Source organism: Paramisgurnus dabryanus, chromosome 20 (genome assembly GCF_030506205.2).
Source record: "Paramisgurnus dabryanus chromosome 20, PD_genome_1.1, whole genome shotgun sequence".
NCBI lineage: Eukaryota > Metazoa > Chordata > Actinopteri > Cypriniformes > Cobitidae > Paramisgurnus > Paramisgurnus dabryanus.
Genome location: NC_133356.1, coordinates 32,876,106 through 32,898,047, shown reverse-complemented (window position 1 = coordinate 32,898,047; position 21,942 = coordinate 32,876,106). Strand labels below are relative to the sequence as shown.

The following is a 21,942-nucleotide window of genomic DNA, read 5'->3' as shown; positions in this document are numbered from 1 at the left end:
ATAATTCTATTATTCTCATGCCCACTCTCCCAATAAAAAACAAAACACGAAAGCAGTAGTTTGCCTCGTTCATATCGGTCGTTCAAGGTAAAAAAACTATTATGCATGACAACACAATAAAAATAAAAAAATCAGTTGGAAAGGAAATATTACTTACCTAACTTAGATAGACATAACTGGATTGGAAATAAGCTGATAAACTGTGTTGCAAGGGGGGGGAGGAACAACAGTTTTTATGTGTGTTTGAAAGCATTTACTTCCAGACGCTAGGGGAAGCTCGTAGAGAAATAATACGCAGACTTGCCTGGTTTCCCTTTAAAGAGTATTCAATATGTACTTTTTAATAGTATACTTCCAAAAATTAAGTTCAACTTAGAATCTAAAACATCCAAAAAATATATTTTTAGGTGGTCCCTCCCTTCAACACCTTTGTGTCGGCTGTACTGGGCGTGGGGATGTACTCCATCTCGGGGTAGTCAGATGGAGGGAGGACGGCAGGTTGGCACGGTGTAGTAGGCAGCTCTTCAGAAGACACAGAGGTGGTCTTGGAGATGAAGGCTGGCCGCCTGGAGGCATGCAGGTTCACCAGCCTCTCCTGCTGGTGGATGAAGTCCCTCACTCTTTTAGTGTTTATGTTGGGAGAGGGATGCCTGCCTTGCACAGGCTTGGGTCATCCATCGAGACCCGGTGCTAGATCCTGTCATAGGCTTAAGGATGCTGGCCTTCTCGGGCTGGAACAAGAGCCATAGCAGCTTGACAAGCACATACATAAGCCGGTTGTGCTGCGGGCTGATGTCCTACAGTGCTGGCGCGTACCTTTTGGCCATCTTCACTTTCTGGACCACGGTGGCGTCTGCAAGGTCATCCCATTTTGTTCTGCAGTAAAATGTGTTTCCCCAGTGTGTGCGGTACAGCTGGTGGTATTCTGTGGCTGCTTGTCTTGTTCCTCCACCGCATTCCAGGCATCGAGGACTCTGTTCCAGCACATTCACACGGGGCGTAAGCGTTGACGCTTCCCATTCACTTTTAATGGGTGACGTCATGCATTGCCAAACTGAATCGTGGATCCGTCTCGCGGCAGAAGTGGAAAATTTTTCAACTTTTCAAGCGGCAACGCATGCGTCAGCCAATCAGATTGCCTTATGCAAATAACCTAGGCAGATCCAGCCAATTATGTTTAGGGAAGACCCGAGCATGTGCTGTGGCCACTGTGATTGGCTGTTGGCCACGCTTCAGACAAGCCTTCCGTCACGCGTTAACGCTTTCGCCCAATGTGAATGTACAGTTTCTCTGCGCAGTGTTGAGAAGCAGCTTCTGGTCTCTCAAGCCGACCTCCAGCAGCACAGTACAGAATTCCTCCAGCTACTGAAACCTGGGCAGAGGATTGTCACTGCAGACATCCTCATGGAAAACATACACAGAGAGATAACACACACACAGAGCGAGCGAGAGAGAGAGTGAGAGAGAGAGAGAGATAGAGAGAGAGAGACAGAGAGAGAGAGAGAGAGAGAGAGAGAGAGAGAGAGAGAGAGAGAGAGAGAGAGAGAGAGAGAAATGCAACAAGACTAAAATAGTGCACTAAAATACACTACTGACAATCAAGATTCCTGAGCAATTAAGACACTTACAGTACAATTGCATTGTATCGCCATTCTAATAGAAATACACCTAAAAAAATATTTTTTGGACGTTTTGGCTCTGAGTTGAACTTAATTACATATTTTTGGAAGTATACTTTTAAAAAGTGCATATTAAATACTCTTTAAATAACGCAAAACAAGTAAAAGCATACTTGTTTTTTTACTTCATGTAATTATCAACGAACACCACAAACCACTCGGTGAGTAGCACAGTTTTGAAAATGAACGTTAAGTGTTGTTTTAATGACATGTTTGTGCATGGCCCTTGACTTCCATTCTGAAGCAGTCAATAGACGCTTTAAAACGAGTCAAAATGTCAAGACACAACCCATTGTCAAAATTTCAGTGTCCATCACTGTAGTTTATCCAAAACAAACCAGAAATGAGACTCAAAGTGTTAAATACCGGAATTATCCTTTAAAGGGACACAAGGCAGCATTTTTATGTTAATAAATCATCTTCGTAAGTCGGTATATGGTTAAATGACTCATTAGTGGAAGAATGAAGACTCTCTTGCCCGCCCTTGCAAGTTCGCTGTATCCGACCCGGTGTCCTTCAGTCTCGCAAAGTCTCAGATATCGCGAGGAGCAGGATCACTTTACGGCAAACAACACAGAGACAGACGAGCAAAACACGGCTAGCGATTGTTGCAAATGGCAGAGCCGGGGAAGAAGCATCGAAAACCCTTAACGGAAGGGAAACATAACTGAATTGGAAATAAGCTGATAAACTTGGTTACGATGGGGGAGGAACAACAGTTCGTTTTTACGACAGTGTGTTTAAAAGCATTTACTTTCAGACACTAGGGGGAGCTCGTAGAGAAATATTATGCAGACTTGCCTGGTTTCCCTTTAAGAGAGAAGGACTCCCCTGTGCGTCTGACTGGATGTTGGCCTGAAGTTCTCTTTCAATGTCTTAAACACGGCGTCTGAGCTGCGGTCGGAGTTCCACCTGGCAATTCCACTGATGAGGTAGACCTGGTAAGGCCGTGCCACACAGTGGGGACCTGAACATCCCAACCACAGGTATTATCAGAATGACACAAAAGTAACATGTGTTGGCATTTTTGCAATTAAACACGTATTTTTCCCCCTTAGGTTACCTAGAATCATTTGGGGCAGCGACTTATGGAACCCCTTCAGGGTCTTGCTCCCACGCAGGCCCTTGTAATAGGGCAGGTTCACACCGTTGATGGTCGTTGTGCGGGTACCGGTACATGCCATGGCCATGCCTGGTGGGTCCTGGATGCATTCCAGGTGTCGCTGCTGGCTGGCCCACATCTCATCAATGGCTGCTGTAAACACAAAAACACACAAACATGCATGGTGAGCTGTTGTCATTTTGCACATATTGACATTGTGTTTGTGCGCGTGTCTGTCCATATGTAAGAGCTGCACGATTCTTTATAAAATGAGAATCACCATTCTTCTGCTTAAAATAAAGATCACGATTCTCAAGAACTTTGTTCATTTTAAAGACGTACCACCCCTGAACATTAGTTTAACATTAGTTTTTACAGGTGCAAAAAATTATGCTTCTGAAAGTTTCAGATAAGTGTAAATAATCTTTAAATTCAGTTCATGTTAATTGTAGAGTGATTTATGTAGGCTATTCATTTTATTTAAAGAAAAAAATAAAAATATAAATTTAATCTTCACGTCCACTAGAACACTTGGGCCAAATACAGAAAAAAGTCATGTAAGTAGTTAAGTGGTCAAGTCAAGTGCAAAGACAGCAAGTGTGTTTATTGGGCGCAGTCAATGTTTCCCCCTGTGCTAAAAACACTTTCGGAAGGGATAAGATCCGGAATAAGATCCTTTTTTTTGGTACTAAAACAACGTCAAGGTTCTTGTTGGATGTACCTGCGCATTGCTTTGCCTCACTCATTCTCTTTAGTTTCTGTTTCTTTCTCTCTAACTTCTGTCGAAAGCATCCGCTGAAACAGTGGAGCGAACACGAGCACAAGCACATCTGGCTGCGCAATAATAAATGTGACGTCAAGACGTCATCGCGGCCGCTGTGATTGCGTGTTGTTGAGAGAACTGATAAGACTGCGTCTTTCCTCCTTGAAAATATAATAACCGTAATTTCCGGACTATAAGCCGCATCTTTTTTCCCACGCTCTAATATATGGCTAATATATGGTCAGGGTATATACAGCAATCCTTAAGTTAAATTTACTACTTTTTAATACCTTTTTTACTACCTTCAGAATATTTTTTAAAACCATCACGACACTGAATTGCAAGTGTTAATCAGCGACCTTGTGAAATGTGCATCTTCTATGAACTGTTGCGGATTCACAAACCGGCATCTTCTATGAACTGTTGCGGATTCACAAACCGGCATCTTTTATGAACTGTTGCGGATTCACAAACCGGCATCTTTTATGAACTGTTGCGGATTCACAAACCGGCATCTTCTATGAACTGTTGCGGATTCACAAACCGGCATCTTTTATGAACTGTTGCGGATTCACAAACCGGCATCTTTTATGAACTGTTGCGGATTCACAAACCGGCATCTTCTATGAACTGTTGCGGATTCACAAACCGGCATCTTTTATGAACTGTTGCGGATTCACAAACTGGCATCTTTTATGAACTGTTGCGGATTCACAAACCGGCATCTTTTATGAACTGTTGCGGATTCACAAACCGGCATCTTTTATGAACTGTTGCGGATTAACAAACCGGCATCTTTTATGAACTGTTGTGGATTTACAAACCGGCATCGTCTATGAACTGTTGCAGATTCACAAACTGGCATCTTCTATGAACTGTTGCGGATTCACAAACCGGCATCTTTTATGAACTGTTGCGGATTCACAAACCGGCATCTTCTATGAACTGTTGCGGATTCACAAACCGGCATCTTTTATGAACTGTTGCGGATTCACAAACCGGCATCTTCTATGAACTGTTGCGGATTCACAAACAGGCATCTTCTATGAACTGGTGAACTATTGTTTGCACTTGTGCTATAGGCCTAATATGAACTTGTGGGCATAAAATCCTATGGCAAGTGGCTCTGGCAGAATCTCAACAGGTCCATGTAGGATGGGCTGAGGGTCAAGTGTAGAAACACATCCACACGTTGCTTGAAAGGCTGGAAAGAGCGGAATTGTTCATCTCTGCCCTCAAGAGACAGCAATGATGTAAACTGCTGAATGATTACATCACCTACAACATAGACAAAGAAATTAAGTTAGTTAATACAGTAGGTCATTTAAATGTATTAGTCCCAGTTGGCCTATCAGACCATTTGGCAATACATACATCACATAATGTTATAACATCTAAGTAGAGCTAGGAATGTGTAAGGCTTCTTCTGAACTTATTAATTTGATAAAGCATTGACACTTCCTGACTGTTGAGAGGAGAATGCAGAAAACCATCTTGCTAACACACACACTTCTCATACAAGGCTTTAATCAGTCTGAATAACCTATGAACTTTGACTGTCCCTATACAATATCTTCTTACCAGCTGGTATGCCACCTGCCAAATGTTTGCCCTGGAGGAATGTTTGCACTATTCCTTTCATCTGTCTGATGCACCAATCGGGATCTCTGTGCATTCTTGAAGGGTCCAAGCATGCAATCTGCCTGACCACTTGGAATTTCAGGGGGCTTTTCTCCTGTAGCTTCACAACAACTTTAATCAGGCCCTGCAAACATTCTCGCCTGAAGGTGAGCACAGAAAGCTCACCAACCTTGAATCCTGGTTTGCTCTGAAGTTCCTAACAAATGAGGAACATTAGTGAATGTTCACTGCAAATGCTTTGGAAAAAAATTTGTTTTACTTCTTTATCCCTATTTCTATCCCCATTTCTTTTTCATCTTCTTATTATTACTATTAATTTGAGTAGTAGTAGTAGTTTTAGTAGCAGCCTAAACATAATAGTAGTAGTAGTACTAATAAATGACAGAAGTTAATTTTACAACATACATCCTGGTTCTTTTTGCAGGCAACCCAAAACACACGTGCATCTCTGGGGGGGGGGGGGGGATAAAGAAAATTACCTTTATAGCAGATTCTGCTCCCAGGCCTATGTCTACACTCTTTGGGGAGACCAAGTTCTTTTCATCTGTTAGATCTATTTTGATCAGCTGCAGGGTTGTGAGGTCCTGGGTGAGGTCTCGTTGAACGAACCGCCTCAGTAAACTCTTAAAATGACAAAACAAGCAGTTAGTAATCCAACCATTTACACAGATTCACCAAATGCAATCAATTTTATAAAATATTTAATGATCATTACCATCAGCAGCTCAGTCAAATCTTTGGCCAAGAAGGGCAACACTGGCTCATAAGTTTGGAATTTTGTCAAGAAGGGGTTGAAAGTTCTTGCAATGAAGTTTTGCAATAATGAAAGGATCCTTTTGTGCAGCTACTATGGTGTCATATGAAGCTGTGCAGGGGACTGGAACCTTCTTTTTCTCTGCAGCATCCACATACATCTTCAGCACTGGCCAAACTTCAACTGCCCTTTCCGCCACAGGAACATTTTCCACCCATCTATGGCCACAAAATGGTATGGGAAAGCAGGAGGACCCCGTCACCCTAGTGAAATCTCTCCTGGCAGGCACATTATGAAAGAGGAAGTGCATGGCTCGCAGAAGTTTTTCCAACTGCCACATAGTAAAGCCTGCCTTTAAAGCATTGTGGACGGTGTGAAGTCCACAGCTTCCAACTGTGACAACCTGGGCACCTCCATAGAGCTCTGCATGTTCTTTCTGGAGTAGATCCACCAACTTGAAATTCACATTGGGGCCATCCATTCCAACTGATAGCAGTTGCCTCATATTCAATTATGTGACACATTCCTGTGAATCGACACCAGGAGGAAATCTGTTATAAGTTATCATTCAGAGACAGTAAAATAGATCTCAACATTCACAAAGGTTGGTTAAGGAGAAGCATTACTGCATACACATTTGTTTTCAATTAATAAATGGTAATTCAGCAATTAAATTATTTAGTGTTTTTTTCCAACAACAAAACCTGAGCCAAATATTACATTTCTATAACTGTGATAAGTTGTTGAATTTAACAAAATACTAAAAACTAGTGCGGTCAATCGATTAAAACTTTAACTAGATGAATTACAAATTTTTTTCTGTGATTAATTGCAATTAATCGCAATACAAAAGAAATGTTTTTGTACGTTTTTAACATAATAATTTTTACAGTTAATCAAATTAATGTAGAAACAACATAAAGACAGTAAATACTTGTTTAAATGGCATCTTTTTATGAATGAAGGCCAGTATTACTGATATTAATACAGCTACTGATTTTTTTTATTTACATTTATTATTAGGCTTCAAATACAACAGTTTTTAATTTAAGTAAACTTAAAACAATGCTAACATGAACCCTTAGTAAATGTCATGTTTACTCCTGCCCTTCCTGTCTTAACAGTTAGAACATAAACAGAAATTTAATAAAGTTATCAAAGTTATATGCAGTCTGCACTGCATAAACTATAAATTAAATATTTAATCCTTATTAAAGCTACAAAAGTTATTTAGTCAAGAGCAGCGAGTCATTTCCCTTTGTTCTTTAACTTTACTGACAGGAAGCTTTATCGGCTGCTGTCCCTTTAAGAGCAGACAGACACGCGGATCTCACCGTTTATATACTGTCTGGATGGATCTCGCCTCATTCTCTCACAACTCTTTTTGTTCATTTTAGACTTTATATAAATCATTTAAGATTGCTATTATGAGGATAATCGACAAAACTGGCACTTTTGGGATGTTTATTGTTAGTTCAAGCAGTAAATTAGCCAACATCATCCTATAATATACAAAATCTTTGTAAATAAATAACTCTTCAAATTAGGGTTATATTAAAAAAGCACTAACCTTTATGTGATGCAACAAATCTTCGGCCCTTCCATGTCCCAAAAACTGAGATCCGAAGTATCTGGATTGGACACGGTCATCCTCCCAGTATCGAACATGGATGTCAAGTTGTTTTTTCTTTGACGCCTGATTGAGGCTCTCATCAAACATTAACACAAATGGCCCAGCCTTGTTGATGCCATCCACAAGTTGTTTTTTGAAGAACGATGCTAATCCAAATCGGATAATGTACCCGGTTTTGTCTTTACCACATGTGAATGACTTCGCGATGTCAGGGTCGGGAAACATTTCTTTAAACAGCTCCGAAAGTTCAACCAGTGGTGATTAACTGCAGTGTTCAGACACCACAGAGCCTCCGCGCGCAGTGTTGGTGTGGCGCCCATGACCATCCGGAGGTCAGACGTTGCTGGAGCCGTAGCTTTTGCCAGTAGGCCTACAGTGGCACTAATTTGCGGCGTTGGTGGTGGAGGAGCAGCCGCGCAGACAGCTGAGATTGGTAGAATTAACTGCTCTCTCCGAGCACGCATTCTATTTCTGTGTTTAGTGGAATGCATATGCGACCGAAGTGCGTTAACTCCCATCCAGTTGACATTTATGTTTTTTTACAGACCGAACAATAAGCCTGCCCGTTATTCCCTACGTCAGGCTTGATCCAGTCCTTAAACGCTGGGTCGTTAACCCAGCATTTTGAAAACGTACATTTGCCCATGAAGACGACGATTGTAGAGCTGAAGATCTTTGCCCGAACCAGACGGGACCCGTCGGGCTCGGGCGGGTTCGGGCTTCATTTCTAACATTTTACACGGGCTCGTGGCGGGCTCGGGCTTGCGCTCCGGCTTTGTGAGGTAAATGAGCGCTCAAGTTCAATGCTGCAGTAGCGCAGGATCGCGCTGATTTCATTTACAGTGGATTTAATGATTTTCCTCATCAAAAACATGTAGCCTAATCTTGGTGAGTAGGTTTTTCAATGTATAACTAAATATGAATCGAGTCTTAAATACATAATTTAGACAGAGGATATAGACTAATGTTGGCAGTAATGGAGAAAATTGCCGACACAAATCCCGCGGATCCTTTCTCTTAATTTCGTTATTGCCAAATACCCATCTTAATTCAGAATGTATTATCTTAATTTAACTCGTTAAGAAATATAAATTTTATTGGCATATTTATAGTGTATTGCATAAGTCTATTTAGAATGAGATGTTACAATGTTACAGATGACTTATTTCTTTGTTTCAACTTCCAAGTGGCGTGTAGATTATTAGTCATGAATAAATAATGTTAAAACCTGTGTAAATTTCTCATTCTTGACAAAAGCTGTGTGTGTGCTCACATTTAAATAATGTCGGGCTGTAAACGGGTTCGGGCTCTTAAAAAGCTGTCAATCTAAATGTACGTTCGGGTTCGGGCTGCATTCTGTCTGGCTCCGGACATTTCGGGCCTAACTTTTAAGGCCCGATTACAGCTCTAGACGATTGTCTAAATAAAACGTAAGCCAGCCACTTCTGTTGAGCGCGCAGTGTTCTGAGATTTTTTTTTTTTTTGCGCAATGTTCTGAGATGATGCCGAATGACCACTGAAATGACGTCAGCATCAAACATACGTTGAGACGGAGACGAAAGATCTTGATGATTATGTGCCCAGAAATGCTTTTAAACAAAGTAACGCGAACGCAGATTGAAATTCTATCAGAATAGGACACCTTATAGTCTGAAAAAATAATACCTAATTTGGAAATAAATAATACCTCTGAGACCAATTTACAACTTTTAATTGCCTTTTTTGATTGACTTTTTAATACTTTTTAAAACCCCGCGGACACCCTGATGGTTAATATATTTTCCCGCTTTAATTTTTTTTTTGTGGCATGAAGCTTTCATTAGACCAATGAAATTGACGAACAAACAAATGAACTTCCCATCATTCTGATTACGGTAGTCATTTTTTCACCCTCATCATGGCACAGAAACGGAGAAATGCATGTGATGCAGCTTTCAAGTTGAAGGCGATTGATCTGGCTGTTGGAAAAGGAAATAGAGCTGCTGCACGGGAGCTTGGTGTTAATGAGTCGATGATAAGACGTTGGAAACAGCAGCGTGAGGAATTGCAAAAAGACAACTAAAGCTTTCAGGGGGAAGAAAAGCAGATGGCCCGAACTAGAAAATGAGTTTGAAGACTGGGTAAACACACAGAGAGCAGACGGCCGAGGTGTTTCAACTGTGCAGATCAGACTGAAAGCCAAAACAATCACCACCGCAATGAAGTTTGGGGATTTTAGAGGTGGACCATCGTGGTGTCTCAGATTTATGAGACGTAAAGGCCTGTCCATCAGGGCACAGACGAGTCTGTGTCAGCAGTTCCCTCCCGACTATGAGGAAAAAGTTTCAAACTTTCGCACATTTACTGATGCAAAGATAGCGGAGCATTCCATTGGCTTGCACAACATCATAAATATGGATGAGGTTCCTCTGACATTTGACCCGCCTCTCACTCGTACGGGAAAAGCGATTCGTGGAAAGGCGATTCATCAGTCACGCTTAAAGCAACTGGGCATGAAAAAACGCACTTCACCTGTGTTCTGAGCTGCACGGCATCGGGAGAAAAGCTTCCACCGATGGTGATTTTTAAACGCACGATGATGCCAAAAGTAAACAAGAAGGATGGATGACGGAACGCCTAATGCATGAATGGCATACGGAGTGTTACGGCAGGCGACCGGGAGGATTCTTTCACAAGAGCAAGGCATTGCTAGTTTTGGACAGCATGAGGGCCCACACAACAGATTCGGTGAAACAAGCCATCAAGAAGACAAACTGTGATTCCTGGAGGCACAACAAAGTATTTGCAGCCACTCGACATCACTATGATCAATGGGTTTCGAAAGGCTTGACTGCTGCGTGTTGAAGAGGGCTCAGCGGGGGATTTGCCTCCAGATGAAAATTATGAGAGTGACAATGAAAACTATCCAATATCAGAAGAAGCAATTCTGAGGCTATTCCACTCCGACACCGAAGGAGATGACTTCAGTGGTTTCAGTGCACAGGATGAGGAAGATAGTGACGATGACTTGCTTGTTAGGCTAATGTTTACTGCTATTTTTTTGTTACAAGTCGTGTTTCGTTAAAGCCTATTTATTTTTGTTACAAGCCGAGAATTTATTTTGTTACAAGCATCAAGCGGTGTTTCATTAAAGCCTGTGTAAAGTTAATTTGTTTCAATGTACCGGTAGGCACCTGCGGCTTATAGACATGTGCGGCTTATTTATTATATGTTATTCAAAATACAAAAAAATCAGCAGGTGCGGGTTTTATTCAGGTGCGCTCAATAGTCCGGAAATTATGGTACCCGAATCTTTGAAATGCTGGATTAATATCGTTTGGGGGGTCGAATAGAGATCACGATCTTTTAACGATTAATCTTGCAGCTCGAATGCGTATGTGCATGTGTGTGGAAAATGTCCAGCCTCACCACCATCCCGTCATCCATCCAATGCTGGAAGAGCGTCTTCACGGCTGTCAGACCCTGTGCCTTGCAGCATCCCCGGTCGATGTTAGGGATCTTGGTTACAGGTTGATTGACGAGCCGAAACCGCTTCATCACGCCACGGCACATGGGCCCCAGCTTTTCCACAGACTCCTTACCGGTGAGAACAAAGGACACGATCTGGGAGAACTTGTTCCCGATGCCCTTGCCCTCCCCAGACAATTTCTTCACCACCTACAACAAAACAAACAAATACAAAACAGTTAAGTTTAGTTTTGCACAATGTGGTGTTCAATGTGGTGCTTATGCCATTTTCAGGACGGTGTCGAATGTGGACAGTATCTGGCTCTGGTAGTCCTGAACATTTTCCGCCTCAGCCAGGAGGAACGCATGCCGCAGGAGCCGCGTGCAGGGAAGCTCTCTGAGAAGTGGTGCCACCTGGAACTCCCCGTGGCCCAACGCAGAGACAATGCCTCCGGGTTTCACCAAGGCCATGAGGAGCATGGTGTAGAGGTCTTTCCTCTGATTGTAGTCCTCCATATGGTTCTCCTGCACCTGCCGCCACTCCTGCGGTCACACAGGAGGTGAATCACAGTTTTGTCCACCCCACGCTTTACGGCCTCAACACCGACCCATGGGACCACTTGCTCAACCCCTGGCAGCCTTGAGGCACAGTCCACAGGAAACCACCTCTGTCACCATGGTGTTCCAACCGGACACGCCGCAGATGTGACGTACCTAAAACACACATCGGAGTAAGAGAGAGAGAGAGATCAGACATCAATCACAGATCAGCATTCATGTATGTTAAAGAGATAGTTCACCCAAAAAAGAACATTTTGTCATTGTTTACTCACTCTTATGTTGTTACAAACCCGTATAAATGTCTTTGTTCTGATGAATACAAAGGAAGATATTTTGAGAAATGTTTGTAACCAAACCATTCGTGGACCCCATTGACTTCCATAGTAGGAAAAAAGAATATTATGGAAGTGAATGGGGTACACAAACGGTTTGGTTACAAACATTTCTCAAAATATCTTCCTTTGTGTTCATCAGATTATAGAAATTTATACAGGTTTGTAACAACATGAGAGTGAGTGAATGATAACAGAATTTTCATTTTACGGCGAACTATCCCTTCAAGTAATCAATACTGATGTATTTATCACTATAAAACAGGTGTGAAGAGACTAGGGTTGTAACGGTATGGCGGTATACCATGATATTAACATGTACGATTATCATACTGTAAACATTTGCTTATTCACGGTTTTGAAAAAAATTATAATAAAGCAGATCTCACGTGCGCTGCTGCACATATGCAACTTCATTCCACGTGACTACTAGACTCCACTCGTTTAAGTACAGCAGACAAAATGTCAGAGCCAGAGACTACAAATTCTAACCTCTATCCCCCGCCGGAAAAAAAATTAAAATCTGCAGTATGGGAATACTTTGGGTATCCAAAAAACTAACACCTTGAAGATGGATATCCAGTTTGCAAGAAATGTGGACAAAGAGTGGCTGCAAAAGGAGGAAATACGTGTGCTACCATATTCGCAAACACATCCCTCTGTGCAGATAAAGGTGTGTTTTGTTTATAATTTAAAGCAGCATTATTTCCGTGATGCAGAGGGAATCCCGAAATCCAGTCATGAAAATTGGACATAAATCGGAACCGGATTTGTGTTTAATTTTTCGGCCGATCTGTTTTCGGACACAAAGCTGTTATATAAATGCGCCTCTAAAGAGAACTTTTTGAGAAAAGTCTTTATGGCATTTTCTTTCCGTCTAATCTCAGTACAATGCGCACATGTCAACATTGTTTACATGGGAATGCTGGTAACCTTTTCTCTCTTGCGCACACGCTCTCGTTCTCTCAAAACACTAAAGCCCATTTAAGTGATTTATATTACAAGTCAATTTTAAGTTGATTATACGTAGGCCATATCTAAAGAGAAGTAACTTATTCCTTATTTTGTTTAAATGAGAGATGCAGCTTAATTGTGTCTATTTTTTTTCAAAAGTTTCTTTTTTTCACAAAAAGTTTTATAAAATAAACCAAATGTTTAACCAAAAACCATATCTGTTTGCATTCATTTAAGGGTCAGTTTAGCTGATGATTATAATGATGGTTTAATCCCATATACCGCAAAACCGTGAAAACCATGATAGCTTCCAAGACGATTATCCTACCGTGAAAATCTCCTACCGTTACAACCCTAGAAGAGACTAAGCCTTACCCGGATGTGGTAACCAGACTTGAAGAGGTATGTGTTGCCTCCGGCCCCAACTTCAGAGAGCACCGCCACACCCTGATGGGGTGCCAGAAGAAAAAACGGCGGCAGGAAAAAGGCCTGTGGAGTGGGTATGCCGCCTCTAACGAAGCCGGGTGGCTCGGGGGGTAAAACCACATCCGGTCTGACTTTAGGATGCGCCGCTTTCGAATGACGCCCTTGATGTCCTTGTAAATTTGGATGGCCATAAAGAGGCCTCTCTCGCTGTCCTCTTTCAGCCAGGGGATGTCTGCAGATGGGATGCCATTGGAGTCTTCCCACAGCCGCACCCAGCCTTCCAGCTCCACCTGCAACACATCACATTTAGTTATTTATTTTCCATAATATGGTGGGGGTTAGTAACCAAGGGATTTTGTGAAATGCTTTAACATTGCTTATGTATGTTGTGATTTTACACTTACAGAATAGTCACTCTGTGGCAAGGTGGTGGCAGACGCAGTCTGGCTGTTGGAGGTCGATGATGGCTCCTCTGGGCGAGCATCAGGAGGAGACTCACCAGCCTTGCTGGTGGAGGACAGCAGGGGCTTCTTGTGCTTGCTGCGCTTTGCCTTCTTGCTCGTTACGCAAAGGAGTCTGTTCAGGATGCTCTGCAGTTGCTGGCACGCTGGTGGAGAGCGGCAGCTGTTCGGGACTCCTGACGAACACAGGCTGGCTGGTGGAGATGGGCAAGAAGACTGTGTCGTCCAGACCGTCATCGGACCATGACAACTGGGAGGTGGCAGCGGCTGCAGGGAAGCTTGATTTATTTAATCATTATTTATTTAACACACCACACTTCTTACCTACTTTATTTACATTTCCTTGCATTTGTACATACATACCTCTACATACCATCTTGTATTTTGTCTTTAAAAAATATATATTTTCTTTTTTGAATCTATTTTTTGGCATATTGTGTATTTTACTAATTCTAATTGTATTATTTTATTGTCTGTATCCTGTCACACTTATTCTGTGCTGTAGAAGCTCACCAAAACAAATTCCTTGTATGTGCAAACATACCTGGCAATAAAGCTCTGACTGATCCTGGTTCTCTTCTTGAAGAGCTGGAAGTGGCGGCAGGAAGATTGGAATCCGGTGGAGGCTTCTGTGAATTACAGGGAAGTTTTAGATTTGAGGTTTGTCTTAACCTAGCATGTGTTTAGTAACAATCACGGCTGTTTAAAGTCACCGTAACCTATCTCTCTATCGAGAATGTAGCGCCTGAAGCACTTCTGGGACTTGGTGGTGATGTCCTTCTCCTTCATCACCAGCCACTGCTTTGTAGAGGTGTACGCCTCCTGCGCCATTTTCTCTCTTGGCCGGTCCCAGCTTGTGCAGGCTGTACCACTGCCGCATCTCGAGGAAAGTGAACGACCTGAAGCGGTCCTGCCCATAAATTGCCCTGTCCACGTTGACCTCGAGGTAGCAGGAGACCGGAGGGAACAGCTGCACATACCTCAGGAGGAGGTCCTTCACCCTCCGGTCATTAATGGTTTTATTTTTTGAGATGCTGGCATTCTTTTACATGCAGATCAATGATACTGAAATGTCACATAATATAATTAATTTATGGAAAAAGGAATTATGAAAAATTTTGATTCTGTTTTGTGCAACACACTCACTACTTAATGTAGCCAACATCATTCTCGACCAGCCATTTAAAGCTTTGGCCATTGTATTTTCCAAAGGTCATATGAAGCTGACCGAGATACTGCTCCTCTGATGGAGTCGAGGTGAAGTGCCGACATCTCTTTTTAGCTGAAGACACAGACATTTTAATGACAAGCACAAAAACATCATATGCTGCAGTGGAAACATAGGGTGGAAACACATCAACTGCCCTAGTGCCAAGATATAAGATATACCTTCCTCACAAGCCGTCTTTTGGTCCTCGACTGTTGTCTTTTTGAAGCACGTGTTTCGATTCGCCAGTGCCTTGGCCTCCTTTGTTGCCCTAAGAAGGCATTGTTGCCTATTTTTTGGCACACTTATGTCAATAAAGCTTAGCTTGGGCAGCAATGGATCCATCTTCTCCTGAAGGAAACAGCCTGTTATAATCATCATGATGATAAAAAATTATTCTTACCATGACAAATACAGAAGGTCATGATTTAGGTTATGGGTTTTACAGTGAGTGAATTTGAATATCTGTACACATTATAAATGCACAAAGTCAGGTGAAAAGTTTAATTCTAGGCTATTTATTGGGCAAATAAACGTTTATGATACTTATTTCCCCCACTGTACAGTATTTTACATGAGGTGATATAGAGATTTATAGGCTTTTGGTCATAGTGGCAATAAAAATTAAAAAGTAATATTGAAAAGAACTTGATTTGGGCATTACCACAGATCAAGCTATTATTTTAGCCCATCCTTATGTAAATTAACCAAATGTTATTATAGTAAAAGTGTAATAAACAAGTTTTTTGGTGAAATGAATGTCATTTGTATGACCAGAGTGTTACTACAAATACCACGAAAATTAACCATGGTTTTACTACAATTAAAACCAAAAAAACATGGTTACTGTAGTAAAACCATGGATACCACAAAATAACCATAGGTTTGACAACCATGTTTTTCAAAAACCATAGTTACACCACGGTTACTGTAGTAAAACCATGGTTTTGCTGAAAGTAATTAATACACCTAAATAACATGGTTACTACACTTTTACCACAATATGTGAATGTGTAACGATCTTGATACCGGACGCTTCGTATTTCTCTGTTTTTACATGATAGTATATCATTTCTTACCTTCCAATTATCAATTCTATTTCCAACCAGTTAGTCGGAAGGTGGACGTAGACGGTTCGGCTCTCTGATTGGCCTAGAGTCTACAGTGAACGTACACTCTGGGCCAATGACGGGCCATAATTGTCTACGTTGAACGTAGACTTTTGCACTTCGCTAAAAAAGAAAAAAAAAGTAGAAAAAGGTGAAAAATAGGATTAAAAAAGGTGCAGGCACGAAAAATACATCTTATTGAAATACATTATGTTGATGGTCGTTCTAAGTGACAAGAAAAAAAAAGGGAAATTCGTGATTCAATTACGTGACTATGTCAAGACCTGCCTAATTTAAGCTAAAACTCAAGATTCATGTTCTGAGCTTGTTTTTGCGATCAGTACACTGGAGTGGGAAGAATTAAATGAAACGCAGACGGAAGGCATATGAATGTCAGTAAGTGCTAACTTACATATCACGTCATATGGTTCTGATCATTTCGGACGAATCCAAGAAACACCAGGGCTGCGTTCAGCCCCGACAGAACGTTGCACAACGTTTATTAAACTGAAACGGTGATGCACTGAACACCCTGTTGTGATGACGCAAGAGTTGCAACTACGGTAGCTGAGAGGCCATTCTTTGTGTTCTTTTTTAAATGTTTCTGAAGCCTGATGAAATCGTTATAAATGTGTGTTTAATACTGTAAAATACCCTCGATGTTACAGTCACTGACCTTGCCGTCCAGAATGAAAGACAACATTCCAACTTGAACCCATTGAGAGAGCTGTCTCTTTACTATCGCGTGGTTTTATACATCTTGCCGCTGATTGGGCTGACATTTCTGACACACCCACCAAACAAGAGAAAACGCTTCTAAAACCTGTTGGATTCCGTTGCACACCGTTTCAAGGAAACATGTCGTTCAACCAGGTGTTGTACCGAAATCCGACTCCCCGGACAAATCCTACTCCCCTCGCGTGCACGCGCATCACACACACAGTTGATAGGCGGAGCGGTGAGTTGGTAGGCGGAGCCGCGAGGTTTCAGCGCTCTTCTGCTTTTAAAACAGCCATTTTCTGATATTTTGCAGTGTGTCTCCAAGAAAATACACAAGACCGCTGTCTAAACTTTATTTAGTCATTTCTAATTGAATTCGTCAGGATTAAATATGAAGGACAATAACACGGTCGATCGATTTAGCTCGCGACACCGTCAAGACCATTACGATTACACTGTTTTGTTTTGGTAAAAAGGGAAGTGATTTAGTCTTACAGTAGTACAACAGATATCATGTTTAATTGTGGTTGCTGTAGTGAAACCATGGTTAATTAATGCCATCTAAATTCTCTGTATTAACCAGTCGTCAATGCTTTTGTCATTGCTTTTTCATACTTTGTGGATTTATAGCTGTCTTATAGCAGACAGTTTAAAATATAAAAGCTGTACTATTGTCTGCTAAAGTTTTGTTGCATCCAAGAAATCTCAAGTTAACAATATTATTAAGCCAATGATCGGAAGAAAATAGTTTTTTTTAGCAATGTTGTGTTTTTCTTCAATGTTCATTTTGTAAAACAAAAGAAATTACTTCTTAAGGATTACATGTAAAAATGCACATAATATTAAACTTTATGATTCTTTCACTTCATTTTATTGAGTTTATGCCCTCGTAAGAGAGGCTGAGTAATAATTTGTACCTGTTAAAATTATACTCCCCCCTTAACTCAGGTTAAAATGGTCAGATGCACATCATATTTATATGAGTAATACCTCATGTAATGGAGTTTATACCCTCATAAGCATTAAGCTGTAAATACAATAGAAAAAGTTTACTGAGAGGGGAGTATAATTTTCACGGCCTTAATATGACACCTGTTAAAATTATACTCCCCCCTTAACTCAGGTTAAAATGGTCAGATGCACATCATATTTATATTAGTAATACCTCATGTAATGGAGTTTATACCCTCATAAGCATTAAGCTGTAAATACAATAGAAAAAGTTTACTGAGAGGGGAGTATAATTTTCACGGCCTTAATATGACACCTGTTAAAATTATACTCCCCCCATAACTCAGGTTAAAATGGTCAGATGCACATCATATTTATATGAGTAATACCTCATGTAATGGAGTTTATACCCTCATAAGCATTAAGCTGTAAATACAATAGAAAAAGTTTACTGAGAGGGGAGTATAATTTTCACGGCCTTAATATGACACCTGTTAAAATTATACTCCCCCCATAACTCAGGTTAAAATGGTCAGATGCACATCATATTTATATTAGTAATACCTCATGTAATGGAGTTTATACCCTCATAAGCATTAAGCTGTAAATACAATAGAAAAAGTTTACTGAGAGGGGAGTATAATTTTCACGGCCTTAATATGACACCTGTTAAAATTATATTCCCCCCTTAACTCAGGTTAAAATGGTCAGATGCACATCATATTTATATTAGTAATACCTCATGTAATGGAGTTTATACCCTCATAAGCATTAAGCTGTAAATACAATAGAAAAAGTTTACTGAGAGGGGAGTATAATTTTCACGGCCTTAATATGACACCTGTTAAAATTATACTCCCCCCTTAACTCAGGTTAAAATGGTCAGATGCACATCATATTTATATTAGTAATACCTCATGTAATGGAGTTTATACCCTCATAAGCATTAAGCTGTAAATACAATAGAAAAAGTTTACTGAGAGGGGAGTATAATTTTCACAACCTGTAAAGAGAGCTACCTGAGAAAGACATGGAAAATTTTCAAGGACAAAAGCCATCCAACCAACAGAATGTTTTCATCAAAGAAACAATACTGCTGTATAAAAACCCTGACTAGCAGATTCCTTTTCCAGGGCATCAAGTCAATGAACACATTTACATAAATCCCTTTTAACACTGCACGAATGCTACTTCCGGTCCTGTATGATTGTATGGAAACTATGTGTACTGTATCACTGTCCTTATTGTACTATATTGTATCCTATACTATCCTATATAAACTACACATAGTAATGTGTTTTTTGTGTTAACTGTGTATTTCAAAGGCCTTTAATACATATAGCCTACATATAGATGCTGTTAACTGTAACATTTTAATGTTACTGAATAGATTTTAAACTGGTAATGTTATGCTCTTCATTATAAAATATCTTGATATTTGTAATTTCATTATTACCTTGTTAATGCATTTCTGTTTAATGTCTGATTAGATTTAGATTTACAGTATACCACCATGGTGAGTATACTGTACCCCTTTCTTTACTGCAATTATTGTTTGTAGTGTATTTACTGTGTTAGGTGTATTTATTATGGTCATACCCGACTGCATTGCAAAAAGGATTACAGCACACAAGACTTTCACTCCTTGTACACCTGTGTCAAAGATGTTACAGTAAAAATATTTAAAATATTTATGATTCGGAAGGTATTCTATTTCAGTAGTTGTTCAATAAAACTATTTATTGACAGCTATACTGTACATTTGGTTTATCTCACTTCCAGTGTAAGAACAGTAACAACTTACAAATAGTTATTATACAAAAACAAATATTTTAAACAAATATACATATTACACAGATTCTGCAAAACATTACAAACTAGCCAAAATGTACAAAGACAATTCGAATGAAATGATTAAATCCTTAAATTAGCTTTCCTTCCCACTTCACTATTTACATGCTGGACAGATGAAGCTTGCCACCTTCACTGGTGTGTTTATGCAGTCACAGTGAAACCACCGTGGGCACACATCACAGCCAATCTAAACAACAGTATAGATTTTTTTTTATTTGTGACACTTCTCTGTGAAATCCAGGTTAAAATTGAATAATCTATGCATGTTATTCAAAGCATCAAGGTTTGATTTGAATCATATATATCCTTATGATTTTAAGTGTTGACATGGTCTTACTCATCAGTATTACAGATATCAAGGTTATATTTTCACAGAATGTTCTTTACATTATTTAGGATGATTTTATGCAGAAAACAGTAAAACAAAAAAATTACTAACTGGGTTTTCAAAGGCAGGGTTAATGAGTACACATATAGCAACTTACTCTATAGCAATATTTGCAATAATTTCTAAAATTATTTTGTTTGATAGGGGAGAAGTTTATGCTTACCCAGTCACTTCCATTTTCTTGACCCCCACAGAAGTAACACAGGTTCCTCAAGTCATCTGAAAAATAATATCAAGTTAGAAAATGCAGTGTTATGTTATGTTGTGATGTCAAAATGTCTTGGTTACAGATGTAACCTTGTTCCCTGCGTAAACCTCCCAGTCTCTTGCCATTAGAGTAGCCCGGACAGGGTTACCCTAACCACATTTGCGTTAAACACATTTTACAGTCAATTCTTAATTATGTAGTTGCAAGACCTGTATTTTTACCTGTGTTGTTTAGGAGAAAAATTGCAATTGCCCTTCTAAGGTCTGACACACCATCTGCGGAAGTGGAAAATTCTATAGGCTTGTCTTCCAAGATACATTCTGCAAACTACAGTAAAAGAGTAAACAATTAGGAAATATTGGGGTTCTGAAGCAAACATTATAATTTGCAGTTAAGCATGATGCATACAGGCAATCAGATAATGTTTTTATCATGCATTCAGATTTCATTCCGATTCTATAATGCTTACTTTCAAGACAAAGACCCCGCAGGAAGTGCTGTCTCTTTGGAGTGGGTGTGGCAGTGTTTCACACACCCATCTGGATATGTGAACTCCCTTTTGTCTCATAAATGATCTGTAACAATTAGATAAGAAACCCCCAGAATTGAAACAGAGCTTGGCACGTTTTTTATTTTTTTATTTCTATTTCATGGCATGCTAGTTGTCTTAACTCTAAACTTCTCATTGAGTTGTCAAAAAACATACACTTTTTTTTCCAAATACAAACACAATTCACCTGCTTTCACATACAGTCACATTTCTCAATGTTTTTAATTATTACATTATACAATTATAAAACTATCAAAAGACTCAATTAACCTACAGTTATCCATGCATGAACATTAAGTAGCAAAACCGATGACTAACACGGATCAGAATCTCAGGATACCACGATAAGTTTGAAGGTTGAATTACATAAAGAAAGGGGCCAAAACACATTTGTTCCAGAAGTATTCCCTGTGCATGGGAAGACTATGAAGAAAGCTTAATGAGAATGATATAATTGAAAGTAAGATTAATAGTTTAGAGGAAGAGGATGAGAATCAAAAGGGGATGAGCCAGAGAACAATGGAGGATAAACACTTATTTGTTTCTCTTTATCAGACTACTTTGGTAATTTCCATGAGCTTACATCTTAATGCTATAGCATATAATAGAGATATTCTAGAGAATTGTGTGCTTCTGATTTTATAGCAACAGCTTGGGAAGGGCCCTTTTCTATCCTAACATGACAATGCTGCTACTGTATGCACTGTTAGAAAAAAAGTACAAAACTGTACCTTTTTTGCTGCTGGGTGGTACCCCAAGGTACCGTTTTGTACCTTTACAGGTATATAAACATAATACAATGTTGTACCTTTTGAGGTACATTACTGTTCCTTAAGGATCTATTGTTTACCTTTAAAGGTACAGTTAACTGCTTTGTACCCCTAAAATTTAACTGGTACAAAATTGTTCCTCAAGGTACACAGTTGGTCCTTAGGGTATAATATTGTATCCCATAAGGTACAACATTTCAATGTGTTGTATACCCATAAAGGTACAAAAAGGTACCTTTTAGGGTACCACCCCACCCAGCGACAGAAAAAGAAACAACTTTGTACCTTTTTTCTGACAGTGGCATAATGCAATGTTCAAAAAGAAAATATTGATTCAGTCTGGTTTGGAGGAATAAAGGTCTGTATTAAGCCCAGACTTGAGTCACCTTTGGTGACTTGCCAAAGGTGACATGCAAAGATTTAATGGTTACA

General features: G+C 40.0%; 1 protein-coding gene and 2 long non-coding RNA genes across 6 annotated transcripts in view; all 3 read right to left on the bottom strand.

Annotated features, from left to right (window-relative positions):
* The window catches only part of LOC135731950 (uncharacterized), a 29,689-nt gene extending 12,572 nt beyond the window's left edge, over positions 1-17,117 (bottom strand). Inside the window, exons 1-5 of one of the 4 annotated variants that reach the window (XR_010526627.2) lie at positions 16,482-17,117; positions 16,040-16,192; positions 15,143-15,325; positions 14,900-15,035; positions 14,499-14,818 (exon numbers count right to left, since the gene is read on the bottom strand). This is a non-coding gene — a long non-coding RNA (uncharacterized lncRNA). The remainder of the gene's footprint in view (positions 1-14,498; positions 14,819-14,899; positions 15,036-15,142; positions 15,326-16,039; positions 16,193-16,481) is intronic. The other 3 variants (XR_012335528.1, XR_010526622.2, XR_010526634.2) reach the window with 3 other exon arrangements.
* Positions 11,620-14,390, bottom strand: LOC141281313 (uncharacterized). Its single transcript, XM_073812851.1, has 4 exons — positions 14,298-14,390; positions 13,697-14,020; positions 13,242-13,582; positions 11,620-11,733 (listed from the first exon to the last, which is right to left on the bottom strand). The coding sequence occupies exons 2-4, from the start codon at positions 13,988-13,990 to the stop codon at positions 11,691-11,693; spliced, it is 678 nt and encodes a 225-aa protein (XP_073668952.1). The 5' UTR covers positions 13,991-14,020; positions 14,298-14,390; the 3' UTR covers positions 11,620-11,690.
* Positions 17,118-19,626: 2,509 nt separating the features above from the next.
* Positions 19,627-20,497, bottom strand: LOC135730350 (uncharacterized). Its single transcript, XR_010525954.2, has 3 exons — positions 20,412-20,497; positions 20,146-20,201; positions 19,627-19,781 (listed from the first exon to the last, which is right to left on the bottom strand). It is a non-coding gene; the product is annotated as an uncharacterized lncRNA (long non-coding RNA).
* Positions 20,498-21,942: the final 1,445 nt, after the last annotated feature.